Genomic DNA, 22,725 nt, shown 5'->3' with positions numbered 1-22,725 from the left:
CACATTTTTAGAGTGAGGAGGTGTAGAGATTATATTTTAAAACATGGCTAAATCAATATATAGATGGTTGAAAGCACCGGAAACAGTCTCCTATTTATAACTCGCCTACGTTTTTTGGTAAATCTTTACAATAAGGTTCCATTCATTAGCATTAGTTATTATATTATATTAGGTAATATATATATAATTTTTTTTTTCCCTTTTTCTCCCAATTTGGAATCCCCAATTCCCAATGCGCTTGTAAGTCCTCGTGGTCGCATAGTGATTTGCCTCAGTCCGGGTGGCGGAGGACGAATCCCAGTTGCCTCTGCGTCTGAGACCGTCAACCCGTGCATCTTATCACGTGGCTTGTTGAGCGCGTTGCCACGGAGACATAGCGCGTGTGGAGGCTTCACGCCATTTAAATGTATTTATTTAATCAGGGACAATACACATTAAGAAACATAATATCAATGTAAAATGTGCCAGATTTAGCCAAGATGATTAATTTTCATCTGTAGTCCCTGGGCAGGTTGATGTTAATAAAGGAGAAAGAAGGACAGGAGAGGGGAGGGGAGAGGGTAAAGAGCATTCACAGATCACAGAAAAACAATTGTATTACTATATTTTGAATTTTACAATAAACAAGATTAATAAAGGCTGTAAAAGTACTTTTCATTGTTAGTTAATTTTGTTAACTAGTGTTAACAAATGGAACGTTATTGTAAAGTGTTACCATTTTTTATCAATTCATCCATCAGCCTCTTGTCTGCTGTTGTTGAGGACGTAAAAACAAATGATTTGACTGAAAAGTGCAGCGTAATATCAATAGCGAGCAGAAGAGAATAGCGAAAAAAGAACGTTATTTCTTTTTGGAATTAAGGTGTAGCAAGAATATGGACATTGATTGAAGAATGGTGTGGATTTATTGTTGATAATTAAAATTAATAACTGATGATGAGTTGTTGAATAGGCTACATTATATGAGTAGAAACCGGTTGCTGCACTTTATTTATTTATTTATTTTTTTTTTGAAAACCTTGCCAACCGTACAAGAATGTTCCTCATGAACAAATAAATGAACGAATGAATAATTTGCGCATGCGCTTTTATTGTATTTTGTCTCATCAATTAGAATATTTGTAGGCATTCTGTAGGAGGAGTCCATGCGTTCATTCATGTGCGCATGATTTTAAAGGTGCACCAGTAATTTTTTCCTCATTAAAAAAGTTTAACTCCTAAATACATGGATTGTCATTTTGCAATATATGTAGGAAATCATGACCACTCACATTAAAATGAAGACTCCAGTTATATCAGTAACCTTACAAAAGCTGTTTTATTGTGGAGAGGGTCTGCACATGGGGGCTGCCATTTTAGAATCACATGACCAGCCGAATACTACTTGTATAATCTCAGTAACCATCCTGTTATTTGACACTTTCACTCATTGATTAAAGTACTCATGGCTGACAGTGAATACTAAATTTCTTCAATGGCATCTGAAACTGAAAACCATTGATTTTAAATGATGTTGCATCCAAGCCGCTAAGTGTCAGTGTAAGTCCAAGATGACACAAAGACAAACGTTACTGAGTGCACCTTTAAGATGAATTACGATTTTCAAAATGGGATGCATTTAGGAAAATGTTTTCAAGTGTACAGACATTTTCATAAATCATTTGTAGGAACATTTATGAAATTGTTGTATGTTCACATTTAAGATCATTCTAGGAACGTCTTTATAAATGAAGCTCCTGTTCCAATTCCACCTAACAATTCCAATTCCTTGAGAAAGCATATGATTAGTCCTATAACAGTACTACTTTGTAATGTATTGTAATATTTTTTTAATTTTATGTTGTCTATTTGACTGATTCATTAATAATTAATCATAATCCGAAAACACTGATCATGCTACTGTATAAGTTTGATGAATGCAACTGGCGACGACAGCACAATAGAATTTTGTGGTTGTCTTGTTTATTGCCTGTGTCTATTAATTCATGGGCCTCAGTCTTTCTTTCTCAGCACATTCAGTTCAGGCTGCAAGTTCACTTGCTCAACTATACAATTTCTTGTACTATATACCGTAGCAGTGCAGCGGTTCTTTTAAAATATTTTTACCTCTCATTTTAATAGAAGGTAATGTGAGTAAATGTATCATTCATTTATTTGTGTGTGTGTGTTTGTGTGTGTCTCAGAGACCGTAGAGGAGGGCATAGCTGAAGAAGAGGAGCCAGAGACTGAGGAATGGGCAAAGCCTTTAGTGCATCTGTGGCAGCACAGGAAAGCTCATCTCCAGCATGAAAGAGAGTACAACATAACTGCAGCTAAAACTGCTCCACACTGTGCTGTCTGCACCCTCTTCATGCCATATTATCAGGTAACGTGTTGATGGATACTGCACAACCATAGGTACTAATCTTGTGTACTGTATATGCATTACATTTGTGCTCAAAAGTTTGCATACCCTTGGAGAATTGGTAATATATGTACCATTTTTAAAGAAAACATGAGCGAGCAGACAAAACACATTTCTTTTATTTCTTATGGGATTCATATTCAACTGTAGGTTATAACAGAATGGCACAATCATAAAACAAAACATGGCAACAAAGAAACAAATGAAATGACCCCTGTTCAAAAGTCTGCATACCCTTAGTTCTTAATACTGTGTATTGTCCCCTTTAGCATCAATGACAGCATGCAGTCTTTTGTAATAGTTGTCTATTGTATTGTAATAGAGGCCCCAAGTTCTTGCAGGTGGTATAGCTGCCCATTCATCTTGGCAAAATGCCTCCAGGTCATGCAAAGTCTTTGATCATCTTGCATGAACCGCACATTTGAGATCTCTTTGAGATATTAAGGTCAGGAGACTGTGATGGCCACTCCAGAACCTTCACCTTTTTCTGCTGTAACCACTGGAGGGTCAACTTGGCCTTGTGCTTAGGGTCATTGTCGTGCTGGAAAGTCCAAGAGCATCCCATGCGCAGCTTTCATGCAGAAGAATGCAAATTTTCTGCCAGTATTTTTTGATAACATGCTGCATTGATCTTGCCATCAATTTTCACAAGATTCCCCGTGCCTTTAGAGCTCACACACCCCCAAAACATCAGTGAGCCACCACCATGCTTCACAGTGGGGATGGTATTCTTTTCACTATAGGCCTTGTTGACCCCTCTCCAAACATTGCGCTTATGGTTGTGACCATAAAGCTCTATTTTGGTCTCATCACTCCAAATTACAGTGTGCCAGAAGCTGTGAGGCGTGTCAAGGTGTTGTCGGGCATATTGTAACCGGGCTTTTTTGTGGCATTGGCGCAGTAAAGGCTCCTTTCTGGGAACTCGACCATGCAGCTAATTTTTGTTCAAGTACCGTCATATTGTGCTCCTTGAAACAACCACACCGTCTTTTTCCAGAGCAGCCTGTATTTCTCCTGAGGTTACCTGTGGGTTTTTCTTTGTATCCCAAACAATTCTACTGGCAGTTGTGGCTGAAATCTTTCTTGGTCTACCTGACCTTGGCTTGGTATCAAGAGATCCCCGAATTTTCCACTTCTTAATAAGTGATTGAACAGTTCTGACTGGCATTTTCAAGTTTTTGGATATCTTTTTATATCCTTTTCCATCTTTATAAAGTTCCATTACCTTGTTACGCAGGTCTTTTGACAGTTCTTTTCTGCTCCCCATGGCTCAGTATCTAGCCTGCTCAGTGCATCCACGTGAGAGCTAACAAACTCATTGACTATTTATACACAGGCACTAATTGCAATTTAAAAAGCCACAGGTGTGGGGAATTAACCTTTAATTGCCATTTAAACCTGTGTGTGTCACCTTGTGTGTCTGTAACAAGGCCAAACATTCAAGGGTATATAAACTTTTGATCAGGGCCATTTGGGTGATTTCTGTTATCATTAAGATTTAAAAAGGAGCCAAACAACTATGTGATGATAAATGGCTTCATATGATCACTATCCTTAAATAAAAGTTTTTTGCATGATCAGTCATATTTTCAAAATCAATGCCAAAATTTCATAATTTCTGCCAGGGTATGCAAACTTTTGAGCACAACTGTATATATTGTGACAAATGCATTTATTTCAAGGTTTTGTTTTGTTCTCTGTCAGCCTGAGAATTCAGAGGAGAGAAGGCATGAAGTCTTGATGAGTGCTGCTTCAGAGTCACAGGAATCTTGTTTACGGGAAGTGGGCTTGAGATCACGACCCCTGATCCCTGAAATCTGCTTTGCGTACGAGGAGGGTCCATGTCCCTTGAATACACTCCTGGAGGAGGATGGATCCAGTCCACTTGTTGCCTGCAACTATTGCTGTGTTCAAGTTCATGCCAGTACGTTTATGAGATCACCTGACAACACACTAACAACACACTAACTTACACTAACTAACATTAATATTAATGCATACACAAAATGTATGTTTGTGGTGTTCAGTTGCACTGTAAATTATTATATAATGTGTTTGCCTTAAGTACAAAAGCATTCAAACTGACTTTATAAAATTCCACAAAACTTATACCAGAAATAGGCCTTTGCGGATACCTTAAAGTGTTTTTTTTTTTTCTTCCTTTGTTTGATAATTATTTTTTTTAATGTGAGAATTAGCCACACAGAGTGTACTATATCTGATGAAGAATGAACTTCTCGGCCAGTAAAACAGTACGTTATTTTAGGTATGCATGCACGGGGACGTGGGCATTGTCTCGTGACCTTAATAGATGACGTAAAAACAACTGTGAAAACTATCTGCTCTGGTTTTGTTAAACAAGCACCATTTAAGCACAAGGAACAATTATCTTGGTATATACAACATTTAAAGTTGACTCACGATTCACCGCTGTTCCTTTAAACCCAGTATTTTGAACATCATGTCACCTTAGCTCGCTATGTCAAGTCGATCCATACTTCCTGAAATAGTGGGTCATCTGGGTATTTCTCGCTTACTGCTTCAAGAATACTGTGGATTTGGACATACTACTCCATTAGCATACTGTTTTTGGCATACTATGTAGTAGGAAAGTATGGATATTCGGATGCAGCGTAGGTCTCAAGATTGGTGCTCTGTTGCTGCAGGCTTTTTGGCATATGTAGATTAAATAAAAATTAAATATTTAGTAAGTGGTGCTTTTTAATCACTTTATTTATTATTGCTTACAAACTTCAGCATGTAACTATGCCTGCACCATTCGTGCTACGGACATGAATGATACCTTAAAGTCGGTATTAAACGGAAGTTGTGACCTACTTCTGTATTGTGACATATTTCTGAGTGAAACGGCTTAATGAACAAGAAACAAATGTAGGGTGGGGACTTGATGATTCGGTTGTTGATGATTGGATTGTGAAAAGAGGGCGTTGCATACTGGACTGGAGGCAGACCTGAATGAGAGTTTGCAGTGGACACACAGGTCAAACCCACACCCCTTCCACTGTGCTGCTCGAGTCACAGTTTGTTACTGGGGAAATTGAGCAGCCATCTCGACACACTGGTGATCAAAATGACAACATAAACGCACGAGCACAATTGCTTACAATGAGGCTATAGACATTGAGAAACAAGCGAGTAAAAGATCACAATATTTCAACGTTTTGAATCACAATACACTAAATATAAAGGAAAAAACACTTACTCGTACTATAGAGCAGCTAAAGACTTCAGAGTGGGCTCTTTTGAATTGGGCCAGTAAGCAACCACCCAGAACCCAAAACAATCACAGATTTTGTCAATAGTATTGAAGTTAAAAGCCACTACTCATATTTCATTAGCTTTAGTTTTCATTTGCATCCATAAACACTAGCTTTCATTAGCACAAAGGAGATAATGTAACCGTTTGGTTGGTCCACAGGTTGCTACGGTGTTGCTGCTCATGATTTTGGCCCACCATGGACATGTGACCGATGTTTAAGCAGAGACTTGGCAGCTGTATGTAATCATTCAATCAAAGTTTTCTTTATCACTGTCACCCATTTTTTTTTTTTTTATTATTATTTTTTTTTTACAAACACTTTTTTAAACCTAAAAATGGAAAGCGTGGCTGTTTTTTGGTTGCTGTTTTACTATGTTTGTTTCTGTTTGTGTTTGTTCTAATAGGAATGCTGTTTGTGTAACCTGAGGGGAGGTGCATTGAAAAAAACCTCAGATGATAGGTAATTTACCTCATTTAGTGCCCTTAATGGATAGCTCAGTCAAAAATGGAAATTGTGTTAACATTAGCTGAATGTCATGTTGTTCCAATCCAAATTACATTCTTTCTTCCATGGAACACAAAAGGAGATGTTAGGATGAATGTTAGCCTCAGTCACCATTCAATTCTTTCTTTCATTTTTTCATACAATAAAAGTGAATGTTGACTGAGGCTTGTTAGCTTATTATTAGGCTTATTGTTATCTACCTAACAATTCATTTTGTGTTCCACGGAAGAAAAAAAGTCATAAAAGTTTGGAAAAACATATGGGTGAGTAAATGATGACAGAATTTTGGGCTGAACTATCCCTTTAATATGAATATAGTGTTGTTAATGTTGTATTACTGTTTATACAAAACAGCATAAGATTGGGCATACTTTTTTTACAACAATTCTCCACTATTTAAATATAGACATATTAAGGCCAGTGTTCTTAGATGTAGTGCAAGCAGCTCATGAATTATACATGCTGTAGATGGGCCCATGTGATGTGTGCTGTGGGTCTTCCTGAGGTGAAGTTCATTGATGTGGTGAAGAGAGCTCCTATTGACATCAGTGGCATACCTGTACAGAGATATAAACTGGTGAGCAATAAGCACACACACACACATACACACAAACACATATTCACATTCATAGATACAGACAACATGCAGGGCCACATTAATGTAAAGCCCCTGACTCCCTTTGGAGCCCCATTTGCCGTGTCCACCGACACCCCCCAGCCGAAGGTCGATCGGCAGCATGGGAGGTGCACATGTAAACACATTTTAAATAGCGTGAAACGTTAAAAGAAATGGATAGGAGTGCCGCAGCTGCAAAAGACGTTCGGTTAGCGCATGTTTATATTGAATAACAGTCTGAAAAATGTCCAAAAATGAGCCACTTTCTACTGAATGAAGATTGCATGGGTGTATGCTTTATTTTATGCACCTAGTAATGAGTGTAGCTGAAGTAGCCAAACCCTGTAAGAAGAAGAATAGGGAGCGTCCCCATTCTTTTTGCCGCATAGTGTAGGTAGCTATGTTTGCAGAATTGCAAACCAAATTGAAATCTGTGCAAAAGCATCTTAATAGCCCTTCAAAGCTGAGCAAGTTAATGTCTCTTGGAGCACCGGTTTAGTACAAAAAAAAGGTCAAAGAACTGTTCTCTTCTCATTTCAATTTTTAGACAGTTTGAAGTCTTGACCTTCTTTTATGTGTACTCTGTATACTTTCTCTCTCTGTCTGTAGAAGTGTATATATTGCCGTAACAGGATAAAAAAGTTGTCTGGAGCGTGTATTCAGTGCTCATGTGGCCGTTGCCCCACCTCTTTCCATGTCACCTGTGCTCACGCTGCTGGAGTGCCCATGGAGCCTGATGATTGGCCGTATGTGGTTTTTATCACCTGTCACAGACACCAATCACGGAGCTCCAGTGCTGTGAGTATACTCACTGCTGCTGTACTTCCAGACCAATATGAGGACCACTTACACAGACATATTGATTGGATGAAAATTATCAGATAAATTCAGTTTGTTACAGATTCTTTACGGACCCTTTTCACATTTCCGGGTTTCAATGTAGAAGTAAACTGTTGCAGGGTAAACTTCTATAGTGGTGAATGGGAGACCACGGCAAATATTATTTTTTTATTCCTGTTTGCTTCATCATAAAAAAAAAATATATATAAATTCCACTGTTACGTTTCAACGACTTCACACAAAGAGAAAAAAAAATAGAGTGCGGTGGATTACGACAGAAGAGAGAAAGATGCCAAATTTACTGTCACTCCCTTAGCAGCTATATTAGAAACCTTATCACAGCTGTGGTAACTATTTTTATTTTTTTATTTATTTTCTTTTATTTATTTATTTTAACTAATTTCAGTGTAATATAATACAAAGTATAATCTAAATTTACTGTAATTTAAAAAATTAAAATATAGAAAGGATTACTTGATTCACTCTGCTAAATAAGGTGGAAATGCGTCATCACAGACTGTGAAAAGGTTCCATTGCTATCTGTCTCCTGACAGTTTGACTTGGCCCATTGTTCGGATTTATCATTCTCGATCTGTTGTCTGTTCTAATTTTTTAGACATGGGCTTAGTGTCTTACAAAACTAAAGGAAAGAGTTCTCTTTGTAACATTTGTTCAGTATCTCACTATGGGTAAACACCTCGGGCGTGGCCAAAGCTTGGAAGCATCAATAACACCACGTCTGTCAGACCAATCACATCAGTGATGAGGGAGTCCCACCTCCCTAAAATAAACCATTGTCATAGGTGCCTACTTCATTTTCATTCTTTAACTCATGAAGATCATTGGAAACTATCCTCAGCAGGACACACAAGAAGTGGTCGTTAAACAGTTCATCAGACGAGCCGTTCAGGTACGTCCCAGAGCGCGGCTGTTCTTTTTGCAAGTATATTTACTGTCAAACTGAATATACTTTCTGCTGTATTTATATTGCGTTTCTCCGGGTGGCATTAACCAGTGCGTGGAGGTGAGCTTGTGTTTTGAGTTTTGAGCTTTTATAGCTTCTACCTCTCCGGTATGTTGTGGTGGTGTGGCAGATTGGCTGCGCTTGTCACATTAAGGGTATTAACACAGAATCAAGTGGCACTTTGTGGTGAACTGCTGCTTTGTTGTTGAGTTCGGGTTCTGTCATGGCAACTGAGAGCTCGCAGAGTGAAGGGAAAGGATCCCTCACATCCGTGGGCTTGTGGATCTATGATCTCGTCTAATGATTAGCACCCGCTATGTATCGCCTGTCTGGGGGTCAGGCATGCACAGGCTGCACTCGCTAATCCCGAGTGTTGCCCGCATTGTTCCTGTTTCGTATGGAGAGTCTTGGAAAGGAGAGTGTGGGTCGCAGCTTCGAATATTGAGATTCCTGTTTTACTCTGCCGCTAGCGGAGAAAGACCCCCCTCCCCAGGTGCAGGGACAGCGAAGCTGGGGTGAACTCATGGACAAAGTCTCCCCCGATCTTCCTCCCCTCTTTGACCCAGCTCCTTTGATGGGGGACAGGGAAGTGGAGGAGGATGACGATGATGATGATCGTCTTTTAGAGGACAATGGCAAGGAGGACGAAGATGATGCCATTCTCACTGCTGTCCTCCTTACTGGCTGGGCAGCCAGGGAGATCTGGACCTTATTGAGATGTGTAGGAGGGTGGCGGCCAAGCTGTCCATCGACTGACTGCCACGGCAAGCTGGCCAGGGTACAGAGAGGGATCTGTATGATGGCAAATGGCTGCCGTCACATGCTGCCCTGGTCCAACAATTAATTCCAGCCATTCCAGCCTGCGCTGTGGAGATGTGTTGTTTTTGGGACAAGCCGTTTTTGCACAGAGTGCCTGTTAAAGGCTTCTCTAGGCTGGATGTGCACGAGATGGTGAGCTGAGGATGTCCAGCCCCACTCCAGTCGAGGCGTCGGTGGCGAATCAACTTCCCCCGGATCGTTGGCCGGCCTTTTCGTTTGCTCCCTCTTCATTACCGGGATGGACGGTGAGATTGTTGGCCTCCATTTAACAGAAGGTCTACCGATCTTCAGCCCTAGACGCAAAGGCTCTTAATGCTCTCAAGGGCTGGATGCAGCGTTGTGGGAAGAGACCTGTGTTTTGTGGATCTCAACCTACATATGCCAAGAGGAGCCGTCCAGAGCTGCGACTGCAGCAAGGGTCTCTCTGCTGTGGGCAAACGGGCTATTTGGCTCGGCCTATCTGAGAGGGAGAAGACAGATTTCCTGACACCTCAGTGGATCCTAAAACCCAGACCAGCCCGAGGGCCAAGGGCACAGCAATGTGTGAAAATAAACACACAAAATCACAAAATAATGCCAAACTCAGAGCTGGAATCCCTAGCTCCGCAGCTAGATCGTGGAGCAGCACCATCATTGAGTGAGCGCTTCAGCGGCTCCCCCTCTGTTCACACAGAAAGTTCCTGCTCATGCGCAGATCACCCCTGGATTTTGTCTACAATAAAACAGGGTTATTGGCTGCAATTCATGGTAAAACCACCTCTGTTCAACAGTGTGTTAATGTCAACAGCTTGGATTTTGGAGGAGGAAATAGCCAATGTAAAGTCCCATTCTGGATTTGCGGAACCTCAACAAACCCCTTCAGAAGGTACAAGTTCAAAATGCTCATGCGCAAAACACTCTCTCAATTTATTCGTATTAGAAACTGGTTAACGTCAGTCGATCTGAAGGACGCATACTTTCACACATGCATCAGGGAGTAGGTTATTACATTTTGATGGTGCCTTTCAGATTTTCATTAGCACCAAGAGTCTTTAACAAGCGTGTGGAAGCACCAATAACACCACATCTGTCAATTGACAGACCAATCACAGCAGTGATGAGTCCCAACTCCCTATTAAAAACCACTGTCATAGGTGCCTACTTCATTCTCCACAAATCTCTTCTCCATGCAACTGCAAGGAGGGAAGAGTTGTGCAGGGTTATAATTGTTAATGAAAACGAAAACTAATACAGACATTTTTTAAATGAAAACAAAAAAATCTTGCCTTGACAACTAACTAAAATAAAATAAACACACAAAAACGATATTTAGTTTTCATATTTTTTCTTTTCATTTCATTTTTCCGTCCAAAATTACAATATGTGAATATCAAGAAGCAATATAACTCTTGAAAAAAAATGTAAAATTTTGAATGGTCAGATCATGCACTACAACAATAGGTTGAGGTGTTCGGCACCACGCCTACTCTGTGTCTTCAAAACGTGCGAGATGTGTTTCATGGCAGAAAGCAAAGGAGTGCTGTGTGGGAATACCTTGAATAGAACAGTGACTCTAAAAAGCAAATGCTTTGTTTTGTCACAATTTATCTGTGGCACCAAAATGAAGGGTAAAAACCTCACTAATTTGAAGTTGCACCTGTGCTCTCACAGAGATGTTCACCAGGCATTCCTAAACCGTGGCAAAGACAGCAGAAACGAGGTAACAACGAAAAGCATTATACAAACTGAACAAAAAACACAGCAGACGTTATCATCATGTCTTGAAAGGTCACACGCCTGGGCCACTAGTTCAAATTAGTATTAAACATGAGAAGATGCATTCGTTAATTTATTCACAGACACAGGCATATCTACAAGACTTTGCAATGTCCCTACATTCTTAAAAGTACAAGTAGAGGTGAGGGCCGTTATTGTAAAAAAAATAATTTCTCCCTGTTTGTTTTAAATTGACGTATGTTATTTTTGTTCTTTAGTTGGCAGTAATTGGAAATACGTTTATCTCAGTAGCAAAGTGAGCATGTTTCATTGCTTCTGTATAAAATAAATAATATTATGGTTAAATCTGTATAGTTGTATAATTATCTCTGTTAAAGAAATTAACTATTTTGGTAAGATTAACAGTACCACCAGAACTTAAAGGGATAATTTACCCATAAATTTTAATTATCTCATCCTTTACTCACCTCATGCCATCCCAGATGTGTGACTTTCTTTCTTCTGCTAAACAGAAATGAAGATTTTTAGAAGAATATCTTAGCTCTGTAGATACAATGTAAGTGAATGGTGACCAGAACTCCAAAAGCTCCATAAAAGGAGATAAAGTCAGCAACAAAAGTAATCCATATGACTCCAGTTGTTTAATTAATGTCTTCTGAAGTGATACAGTTGGCTTTGGGTAAGAACAGACCAAAATATAACACCTTTTTACTATACATCTTGTCATTACAGTCTCTAGGCACAATCATGATTTCAAGCTTCCTAGTGCTTGACGCATGCTCGGAACACTAGATGACGTTATAGGAAGTGTAATTGAGCTTGAAATCATAATCCCCAAAGAGACTGCTATCAAGATACAGTGTATAGTGAACATTTTTGTTTTGGTCCATTCTCACCCAAAACCCAACTATAGAACTACAGAAGACATTGATTAAACCACTGGAGTCTTATGGATTATCTTTATTCTGACTTTATTTGCTTTTTGGAGCATTAGGAGTTCTGGTTGCTATTTACTTGCATTGTATGGACCTACAGAGCTGAGATATTCTTCTAAAAATCTTCATTTGTTTTCAGCAGAAGAAAAATAAAAATCACACATCTGGGATGGCATGGGGGTTAATGATGAGAAAATTGTACTTTTGGGTGAACTAACCCTTAAAGTGTGCAATAAATAGGTTTATTCCATTTTAACCCAGTCAGCTAATGTACGTCATAGATTAGTCAATTCCTAAAACTGAAATAAAAATAATTTTTATTTAAAAAAAATGAATAAAAACGACAGAAAACAAAGAACGCTGAAACTAAAACTGAAATTCAAATGAAAATTTAAAATAATAATAATAAAAATAATAATAATTACTATAATAACACTGGTGTGGCGAGATACCTCACTCATGTTATCAGAGAACTGGGGTAGCCAACTCCTGTATTGCAGATATGCTGTCCAAAGCAGACTAGTCAACCGACTCGTAGTGTCCAAAATATAAGAACCCCACAAATTCTAAAAGTATGGAAGGGGAAAAGAAACACTTGTTCTTTTTTTTCTTTTTTTTTCTCCCCAATTTGGAATGCCCAATTCCCAATGCGCTCTGTCTTCGTGGTGACGTAGTGACTCGACTCAATCTGGGTGGCGGAGGACGATCTCAGTTGCCTCCACATCTGAGACCGTCAATCCATGCTTCTTATCACATGGCTTGTTGAGCGCGTTACCGCGGAGACATAGCGCATGTGGAGGCTTCACGCCATTCTCCGTGGCATCCACGCACAACTCCGCACGTGCCCCACCGAGAGTGAGAAAAGAAACACATTATAGTGACCACAAGGAGGTTACCCCATGTGACTCTACCCTCCCTAGCAACTGGGCCACTCAGCACGGAGTCACTCAGCACGCCCTGGATTCGAACTCGCGACTCAGCGTATTTATTCGCTGAGCTATCCAGGCCCCCAGAAACAAAATGTGTTAAAAAATGTTTTTAAATGTTTTTCGCTTGTCCTCCGGCGAGGAAAAAGGCGGTGAGTGAAATGTTTGCAAATCCACCGGCTCACAGCTGAGCACAGAGTCGCTCACCTTAGGCACAAAAGCAAGATTTTAAGAAAGGATTTTCATTTTAAGAAACACTCTTGATAAATCCACAGAAAATGCATACAAGAGTGATGAACTTACAAAGCATGGAGTTCACTCCCGCTTTGCAGTTGTTAAGGCCAGTAATAAAGCTGCCTTTAAAGGAATTTTAATTCTATACTTTCAACTGGCTCAAAGAGCGGCTGAGAAAGCACGTTCAGGACCAAGGACATATCCCTTCATGGAACCAGTGGTTTGGACACCCTGTACAAACGCCTTGCGCCCCTCATAAACCTGCAAACAAGCGGGTGTTGACCCATTGTATTCGAATAAGTTTCTGCAGAAAAAACTATACTTTACTGAACGTAAAAATGGGACAATGTGTCTCTTAGCCCTTTTCCACCGAAATGGCGATGGTTCTTGTGCCGAGCCTGTTCTTGGCTGGTAAATCGGCCGTGCTTTTCAGGTTACGTGACTATGTGGTAGTTTTATGTGACTACCTCAAACATAAAAAAACATGGCGTGTCACAGTGTTTGTGTAGCCTACAGTTTTAACTCCTGTTTTTTATAATGAAATATTTAAACGCACAGAGAAATGTGATCACGTTAATACATTGCTCAACAAGATTGACAGAGATGATATTATGCGACAGGTAACGTAATTACATTATTATATATAAACTTTTTAAAGTGGCTTATATTGCTAAGTACTATAAACTGTAACCGTGTAATCGTTATTACATTTGGTGTAGCAGATGGTTACATTTGGAGTTTTGCCATTGCATATAATATTATTTTTATGCCTTGATTTGAGAATCCTACTAGTTTACACAACAGATATAGCAGCGATCTTCCTAAGTGAGTAATCCCCCTACTGAACAAAACAACGCACAAAATAAGATGAAAAGAGTGTTAGGAAAGCTAACAAAGTTGGCAAATATAATGTTTATCTCAAGCGAGACTGACTGAATTCAGTGCCCTGGTTAGTTAGCTGGATGGTCGGTGTCCGAGCACAGAGACCAAGACATTGTTGCTCCCTCCACCTTTTGCTTGGGTCTCTTATGCTCTTTAAAGGTTTCAGTTTGTTTATGATTTGAAGCCGACTTGAATTTTTCCATTGCAATCTCTCTAGTTTATCGCGGATCTCCTTAGAAGACCAAATCGCAAGTAGAGCACTCGTTTGTTGTTTGGAAACTACCTGGGGACGAAACATAATCATGCCCTTCGCTCCCTGACGTAATCGGTTCCTTTTGGGGCTGGTGCGGAACCAGATTTTTTGCCCCAGAATGGCCTTTACAGCGGTGGAAAAGTTCGAGAATTCGTACCGGCCCAGGAACCTACCCACGATCCCTGTCGGTGGAGAGGGCAATTTGTGCACAGCACTGCTCGAACACAGCCCATTTCCAATCATACGCAGAGTGTGTTGAAGCAGCCCTCATGCTCTATATCATTTCAGTCACCCTCGGGGGTAAACCCATAACACTCAAATTTAGCCTTTCATGGGCCACGCCCAAAGAGCTACTCGGTCTGGGCAGGATGAAAGATTTCCTCCTGCGCTTGCAACAGGAGGTCCCTGCACAGAGGGATGGCCTAAAGCTGGGCACACAGTTTCCCTGGCTAGTTTGGAGCAATCAGAATGACTGAATGGCTGTATCCTATTACTCTTTTTAGAGTTGGAGTAATCAGGTTCAGTGGAGGTAATGCGTAAAGTAGCGCGTTTAGCCAAGGTTGTGCTAGAGCATCCACACCCATAGGAGCACTGTCTCTCGCCAGAGAGAAGAACAGAGAGCAATGAGCGTTTTTGTGCGATGCAAAGGGATCTACAGCAGCAAGGCCAAGATCATGGATTCGATTCCAGGGAACACACAAACTGACAAAATGTATAGAATGAATGCACTGTAAGTCGCTTTGGATAAAAGAGTCAGCCAAATGCATAAATGTAAATGTTCCAGGATTGGCCACACCCAAGGTGTTTACCCATAGTGAGATACAGTACCTCACTCCTGTTATCAGAGAACTCGGTGTTAGGTGAGTAACCTAAAGTTCTTGTAAATGTTCTTGGAAGTCCTCTTTGGTTTGGTCAGTAATAACCTTCTGGTAATTGTTAAAAATGTCAAGGTACTCTGGCTCCTCTAGCTACTGATAAAACTCCTCATTCATGATAAAGCTAAGGGTAATTGTCTCAATAACAGCAGGACAAACTCTGTAAAACCATTCTTGGGTAATTTTTTTGCATTCAATTAATTTGTTTTTTAACTGGTTTTACAAACTCTTCATTCTGCTTGTGTGTTATAAACGACTCTAAAATGACCCTAAAAATTAAAAAAAAAATAGTACAATCATCAAGTAAAAAATAGCATATATTCCTTACACTGAATATATGTTATCAAAAAGGTTTTAAATTATACTTTTAAATGTTAAAAAGTATTTGTTTATAAATATCTTGAACTTTTTATTGATCCATGACATCATGACATTTGTCAACCTGAATTCACCTTGCAATGTCTTCAAAATGTATTATTTGATTTTTTTTTAATTTTTTTATTTTTTTTAACCCTTTATGGACTTTCGGGTCAATTTGACCCATTTAAACTTAACAGTGATTTACATCAACTTAAATTTTTCGGCTTGAAACTTCATGACATCCTCCACAGAGGTGATCTGAACCTGGCAATGTAATTTTTTTTTTAATTTCATTTGTCTATAAACAAAATTAATCTGGGTCAATTTGAGCCAGATCATATAAAAACTTACAAGAAAGCTGTAAAGTGGAAGAAAATTTCAAAATGTTATTATAAGTAATCCTATACTTATAATCCCCCATCCCCTAACCACCCCAAACACCCCCCCCCCCCCCCCAGGAGGGCCCCAGCACACACACATTCACACATACATACATAAATCCATACTTACATTCACACACACATACATACACTATATTGCCAAAAGTATTCGCTCACCCATCCAAATAATTGAATTCAGGTGTTCCAGTCACTTCCATGGCCACAGGTGTATAAAATGAAGCACCTAGGCATGCAGACTGCTTCTACAAACATTTGTGAAAGAATGGGCCGCTCTCAGGAGCTCAGTGAATTCCAGTGTGGTACTGTGATAGGATGCCACCTGTGCAACAAGTCCAGTCATGAAATTTCCTCGCTACTAAATATTCCACAGTCAACTGTCAGTGGTATTATAACAAAGTGGAAGTGATTGGGAATGACAGCAACTCAGCCACGAAGTGGTAGGCCACGTAAAATGACAGAGCGGGGTCGGCGGATGCTGAGGTGCATAGTGCGCAGAGGTCGCCAACTTTTTGCAGAGTCAATCGCTACAGACCTCCAAAGTTCATGTGGCCTTCAGATTAGCTCAAGAACAGTGCGTAGAGAGCTTCATGAAATGGGTTTCCATGGCCGAGCAGCTGCATCCAAGCCATACATCACCAAGTGCAATGCAAAGCGTCGGATGCAGTGGTGTAAAGCACGCCGCCACTGGACTCTAGAGCAGTGGAGACGCGTTCTCTGGAGTGACGAATCACGCTTCTCCATCTGGCAATCTGATGGACGAGTCTGGGTTTGGCGGTTGCCAGGAGAACGGTACTTGTCTGACTGCATTGTGCCAACTGTGAAGTTTGGTGGAGGGGGGATTATGGTGTGGGGTTGTTTTTCAGGAGCTGGGCTTGGCCCCTTAGTTCCAGTGAAAGGAACTCTGAATGCTTCAGCATACCAAAAGATTTTGGACAATTCCATGCTCCCAACTTTGTGGGAACAGTTTGGGGATGGCCCCTTCCTGTTCCAACATGACTGCGCACCAGTGCACAAAGCAAGGTCCATAAAGACATGGATGAGCGAGTTTGGTGTGGAAGAACTTGACTGGCCTGCACAGAGTCCTGACCTCAACCCGATAGAGCACCTTTGGGATGAATTAGAGCGAAGACTGCGAGCCAGGCCTTCTCGTCCAACATCAGTGTCTGACCTCACAAATGCGCTTCTGGAAAAATGGTCAAAAATTCCCATAAACACACTCCTAAACCTTGTGGAAAGCCTTCCCAGAAGAGTTGAAGCTGTTATAGCTGCAAAGGGTGGGCCGACGTCATATTAAACCCTATGGATTAAGAATGGGATGTCACTTAAGTTCATATGCGTCTAAAGGCAGATGAACGAATACTTTTGGCAATATAGTGTACATGCATAAATGCATGTGGATACAAAAAATAAAAAAAAATAAAAAAAGTCTTATGTCGAATCCGATCACTGCTTCTGTAAGCCCAAAATGGCCACAAACTGGTTGTTTTCTACAAAATTAGTCTATTTTTACTGGTCTCTCAGCTTTGTCTGGGTATATAATCCACTGTTATATCTCAAATGCAGTTCAGCAAAAAAAGTACTAATTAACAAATCATCATTTGAATATGTTCCTGACTATTGATGATTACATTTTATACACCATTTTTTTTTTAGGTTTTTAAATTTCAGATGACACCAAGATCACATTTGTAGTCCAGTCAGAGGCCAAGATATTCCACAAAACATGGGTTCCCAAAAAAGACTGGATGTCTATGGGTGGAGTCACAAAAGACATTGGGGCTCCCCCTATTTCAGATCTGTAAATTGTAATAGATGGTGATTGAGAAAAAATTTGTTTTTTCAAGTGTTTGCTGCCATCTAGTGGAATGATCTAAAACTAAAAGTAGGGAGATAGAAAAAACAGAGCCTTTATTGCAAGCTTTTGAAGCTTTTTTTATTACAAGACTTTTGAAGCTGCATTGGGGTGTTTTAGATCTGTTTATTGTGAGAGAAGGTGATAGAGAAAAAAATATATTTTTTCTAGTGTTTGCTGCCACCTAGAGGAACGACTCAAGATCAAAAGTAGAGAGACAGAGCAAACAGAGCCTTTATTACAAGCTTTTTAAATTGAAGATAAAGAATGGGTCAGTTTGACCCGGCAGGTTCAAAGTAGGGACTTGATCATTATGACCATCCAAGGGTTAAAACACTTGCTGACCATGACAGAATCATGAGGGTTTACAAGGGTCCTCGCTCCATCATGTTCTGCGATTTTTCACATCATATGGCAACAAAATGGTTTACTGCATGTTGGTTATAACACACTGACTTTGAAGTAACACAAAACTACTTTACTACTTATTATCCTTAGTCTTGGTTGTGAGCTTGGAACAGTTGAGATTTGTAACTTTACCCCACAAAAATAACAAAATAAAAAGAGGCTTATTAAAATCATTTCATGTATTGCATTTTTATAATGTATTTTTAAATAAATGAATAGATCAAGGCACTGAAAATTAGTGTCACGTCATTGACCTATTAACATTAACAGGATTTTTTTTTCCCCTCTTAGAAAGTCAAAGTGAGCAGAAGTGAGTTGGCGGTGGGCCAGACCGTGATCTCCAAACACAAGAACCTTCGTTACTATAGCTCTCGTATTACCCAGGTTACGGCCCAGACATTCTACGAGGTCATGTTCGATGATGGCTCATTCAGCAATGATACGTTCCCTGAAGACATTGTAGTGAGTGACTTTATTACTGCTAGTTTCATCATGTCTTTGGAGGCAAGCAAAAAGTTGTGTCTCTGAATAGTTTGTGGCATGTTTTTAATGAACTGAGGCATACAAGCAAACAAACAGTGCAAGAATGGCTATCCATATCTCACTGACCAAATTTACACCTATTAAGATGCGTATGGGGTTATCCAATCACAAGTGGACAGCACTAAGTACAGGTGTAAATGCCATCCAAAACGTTTTGTGATTGCATCACTGAAACCACATACAGAGATGGTCAAAAACACATGTGACCACATTGCATTTTAGATGTAAATGTTAATCCATCCTGATGCGTAACCTGCATTAACCTGCTTTCTGAGTAGAATTCCTTCTCATGTCCATTGCAGAGCAGAGATTGTGCCCAGCTTGGGCCTCCTGAGGTGGGGGAGGCTGTCCAGGTGAAGTGGCCTGATGGACTTTTTTATGGAGCCAAGTATCTTGGCTCTAACACTTCATATATGTACCAGGTACACGCAAACTCTCACAGCCATATTCTTTCAGTGACTCCGATATGAATGTCTGTTAAAGACAACCTGGAATCTGGTTCCAGATACTGCTACCCTACTAATCATCTATGGTACGTTCTGTGTTTTGTATGTGCAAGGTGGAATTTGAAGATGGATCTCAAAATTTGGCAAAGAGAGAGGATATTTACACACTGGATGAAGATCTGCCCAAAAAGGTCAAAGGTCGTTTGGTGAGTTCTAACTAAAAAAGATAGTTTACGCAAAAATGACAATTCTGTCTCATTTAGTCATTGTCATGTTGTTCCAAAACTGTATGACTTTCTCTCTTATATGGAAAACAAAAGGAGTTAAGCAGAATGTTAAGGCTGATTTATACTTCTGCGTTCAACCTACGGCGTAGGCTCCACCTATTGGCCAACGCATTGGTTTGAATTTATAGTTCTGCGTTGGCTTCTGCATCGTTCTGTGATTACACGATTCACTTACAAAGTAAGTGAACATGTTGAAATTTAGGTAGGCTACCTATTATTTATTATGCATGTTGCCTGTGTTGTAGGAAGCAAACGAATGAGAAAAATACTGTATGCTTGCTCTTGAGTCGCTTAAATAATAATAAAATACTTCAGCATACTTTTGACATTCCGTGCTGAAAAAGAAATCATCAAATTAATTATTAACTATACCTCGCTTGGTGAACACTAAATGGCTGTCTTAAGACTTTACAATGCATATAGGCAATATAACCAACTCTTATCAGGTGCTTTTTAATTTGCTGGTTACAAAGTGCCCCAGTTAAAGCTGTTGTGGTCTTGTCGATGCGACGCGCAGTTAAATTTTTTAAGAGGTGCACGTCAGCCTACGCCGTAACCACCATAGCTACGCGTAGCTTACTATGGCGTAGGTTCGAAGGAGAAGTATAAATCGACCTTTAGTCTGAGTCACCATTCACTTTCATTGTATGGAAAAAAAGATACAATGTAATGGGGAGTGAGGAAAACATTCTGCCTAACATCTCGGCTGAATACATGATGATAGAATTTTTGTTTTTTAGTGAACTGGCCCTTTAATGTACTCTTTGTTCTAATCATATACTTAAAAGGAGTAGTTCCCCCAAAATTAAAATTGTCATCATTTGCTCACCCTCATGTCGTTCTAACAGAACACAAAAGGAGAAATTTGGAATAATGTTCCAGTGCTTCTTTTCAATACAATGGCAATGGATAGTGACTCCTCTTTAAAGGAAATTATTCAAATGGGAATTTTGATTGGATTCTCCTTTTGTGTTCCACAGAAGAAAGAAAGCCATACAGGTTTGGAACAACATGAGAGTAAGTAAAATATAACAGAATTTTCATATTTGGGTGAACTATTCCTTAAAAAAAAAAAAAAAAAAAGACATTATGTTGTATTTCCATATTTTGTTGAGTTGTGTTTCTGTGTTTGTTTAATTTGTATCTGTGGTCGGTAAATGCTTGATTGTTGTTCGTTTTCTGCATTAATCTATTGGTTGTGTGGTTTTGATGTGTTTGTATACAATTGTGCTTTGCAGTCCACGGCTTCCAGTATGCGTTTTGAAGATGCATTCTTCACCACACAAAGTGAAAGGAAAAGGCGACGTACACCAAATTCTCGGTTCCAGGAAGATTACATCGCCCATATCAACCCTCGAAACTTTGCCAGAGCCTCAGAAACACACAACAGCAAAGCCAACTAATGGAGAAAAGGAGTTCTGTTATAGGTCCACTTAAAAAACAAAATGACTATTCAGTTTGATTTGATAAAGATTGTGTGTCAGTGAGATCATGATTTTTAAAAGTGGCAGAAATACTGTGGTCTCAAATGTCAGGGACAAGAATGTTTTTCTAAATTAGAAGTTTTTCCTGTTATATTTCAGAGGTTTTTCTAGCCTCAGATGGTATTCTGTAGCATTGTAATGTCATGATGCCCCACCCTCCACCTCCAAACACTGTTGAGAATAATTTATCCTGCATGCTTTTGTAAATGATTTGTCTTGTGCCAGGCACCATTCCTAGTCACTAACACTATTAGCGTTGAGCTCAAAACAGTATAAATGTCTAATAAAAACATTGCTACTGATGTCCAGCAAAGCACATGTCACCTTTTACTCTACTACTGTTTATCAATATTCTCTATTTATTTGGATTTTTTTTTTCTTTCTTTTCTAAATGGTGCTTAAAGCTGTAAAAAAAAATTAAAGTGTATGTTTCCTTTGTGATCTGTGGCTTGTTTTCAATTGATGAATGCTTCACTGTTTGTTCTTCATATAATTTTTCTCATTTTATACAGCCTATAGATATTCATCAATACTAACTTAATTGTAGCTCACAATGGCAATAGAAGGTTAAATGATACTGAAGTTTTGAAAAACCTATGAAAATAATATAATCTGATCTTACAATTTAAAAACTGGCTGTTGTTTTTCAATGAATGCTAGCAGAATAAAACAGTGTTCGGATGTGTCGTCTGTAGAATGAGGAGCCTCCTGTCAGGGGCAGCTCTTGGGTCACTTGCTTTCTTTTCAGTTCTAAAGTGCCAGAAGATTTTGGGTGGTGTGCAGCCAATGGTTAACCAACTTATTTTATGGTTGAGTGTCAAGGAAATTTTGATTTACATGTTTCTGTTACTGACTCATTACAGAACAGTTACAAATGCAGTACAAATACAATATACATAGGTGGAGCGTATTTTCAATAATCAGTGGACATTTTCTCATAGTTTTGTCCTATAATCTTTCAAATACAATGCAAATACATACATACATAAATGCATGTATATAGAATATTTAAGTGTTGACTATAAAATGTACTCAATTTTATTAACAATAAATAACAATTCTGTGGCAGAAGGCCTCTACAAATGTGATCTCTTTGAAACGAGCACTTTTTATGAAGGCCAGGTAAGTGTTTTATTAATCAAGGGAAGGCATTAACTGGTTCAACAGCAGTTCAAAAGCCACCATTTATTTCATCAAACCACATCAAAGCATTTACTACAAAAACGGGTCATTGTTATTGATGTTTTGTGTCAGCTTGCAAAGAGTTACCTCAGTTTTAAAATATACAATAATAATAATTAAAAAAAATGTTATACTAATAGTAATAAAAATAACTGTCAATAATAAATGAATAATTATTTAAAATATTACAATTATTTTGTTTTTGGAAATGTTTGTCAGAAGACAAAGGCATAAATTAAACCTTATAAAAAGAACTTTTCAAATTAAAGGTAAAGGTAAATATAATTTATCCTGTCCTAGTTTAATGTGCAGAGACAACTAAGTCATACAGTATGTAGGTTGGCTTCACCTTTAGGGTCGTCATAATTAAATGAATAATAAAAAAATAAAATAATGGATGTGACACATGAAATTGTTTGCACAATTATTTAATGGCTTAAAGTGAAAGAAAAAAACAGCAACAACAAAACATTAAAATATCAGACGATATATATATATATATATATATATATA

At 39.1% G+C, this 22,725-nt stretch overlaps 1 protein-coding gene across 3 annotated transcripts in view; it reads left to right on the top strand.

Annotated features, from left to right (window-relative positions):
• kdm4c (lysine (K)-specific demethylase 4C) overlaps positions 1–22,089 on the top strand; it is a 37,596-nt gene extending 15,507 nt beyond the window's left edge. Inside the window, exons 13-23 of one of the 3 annotated variants that reach the window (XM_051702333.1) lie at positions 2,184–2,365; positions 4,109–4,328; positions 5,844–5,920; positions 6,089–6,144; positions 6,658–6,766; positions 7,415–7,603; positions 18,562–18,732; positions 19,116–19,235; positions 19,373–19,465; positions 20,527–20,563; positions 20,785–20,962. In XM_051702333.1, coding sequence (XP_051558293.1) covers positions 2,184–2,365; positions 4,109–4,328; positions 5,844–5,920; positions 6,089–6,144; positions 6,658–6,766; positions 7,415–7,603; positions 18,562–18,732; positions 19,116–19,235; positions 19,373–19,465; positions 20,527–20,563; positions 20,785–20,810 — 1,280 coding nt within the window. In that variant the 3' untranslated portion in view covers positions 20,811–20,962. Of the gene's footprint in view, positions 1–2,183; positions 2,366–4,108; positions 4,329–5,843; positions 5,921–6,088; positions 6,145–6,657; positions 6,767–7,414; positions 7,604–18,561; positions 18,733–19,115; positions 19,236–19,372; positions 19,466–20,526; positions 20,564–20,784 lie in introns of all 3 variants that reach the window. The other 2 variants (XM_051702332.1, XM_051702334.1) reach the window with 2 other exon arrangements.
• The last annotated feature ends 636 nt before the right edge of the window (positions 22,090–22,725 follow it).

This window comes from Myxocyprinus asiaticus, chromosome 7, assembly GCF_019703515.2.
Source record: "Myxocyprinus asiaticus isolate MX2 ecotype Aquarium Trade chromosome 7, UBuf_Myxa_2, whole genome shotgun sequence".
Taxonomy (NCBI): domain Eukaryota; kingdom Metazoa; phylum Chordata; class Actinopteri; order Cypriniformes; family Catostomidae; genus Myxocyprinus; species Myxocyprinus asiaticus.
This window is presented reverse-complemented; position numbering and strand designations above follow the sequence as displayed.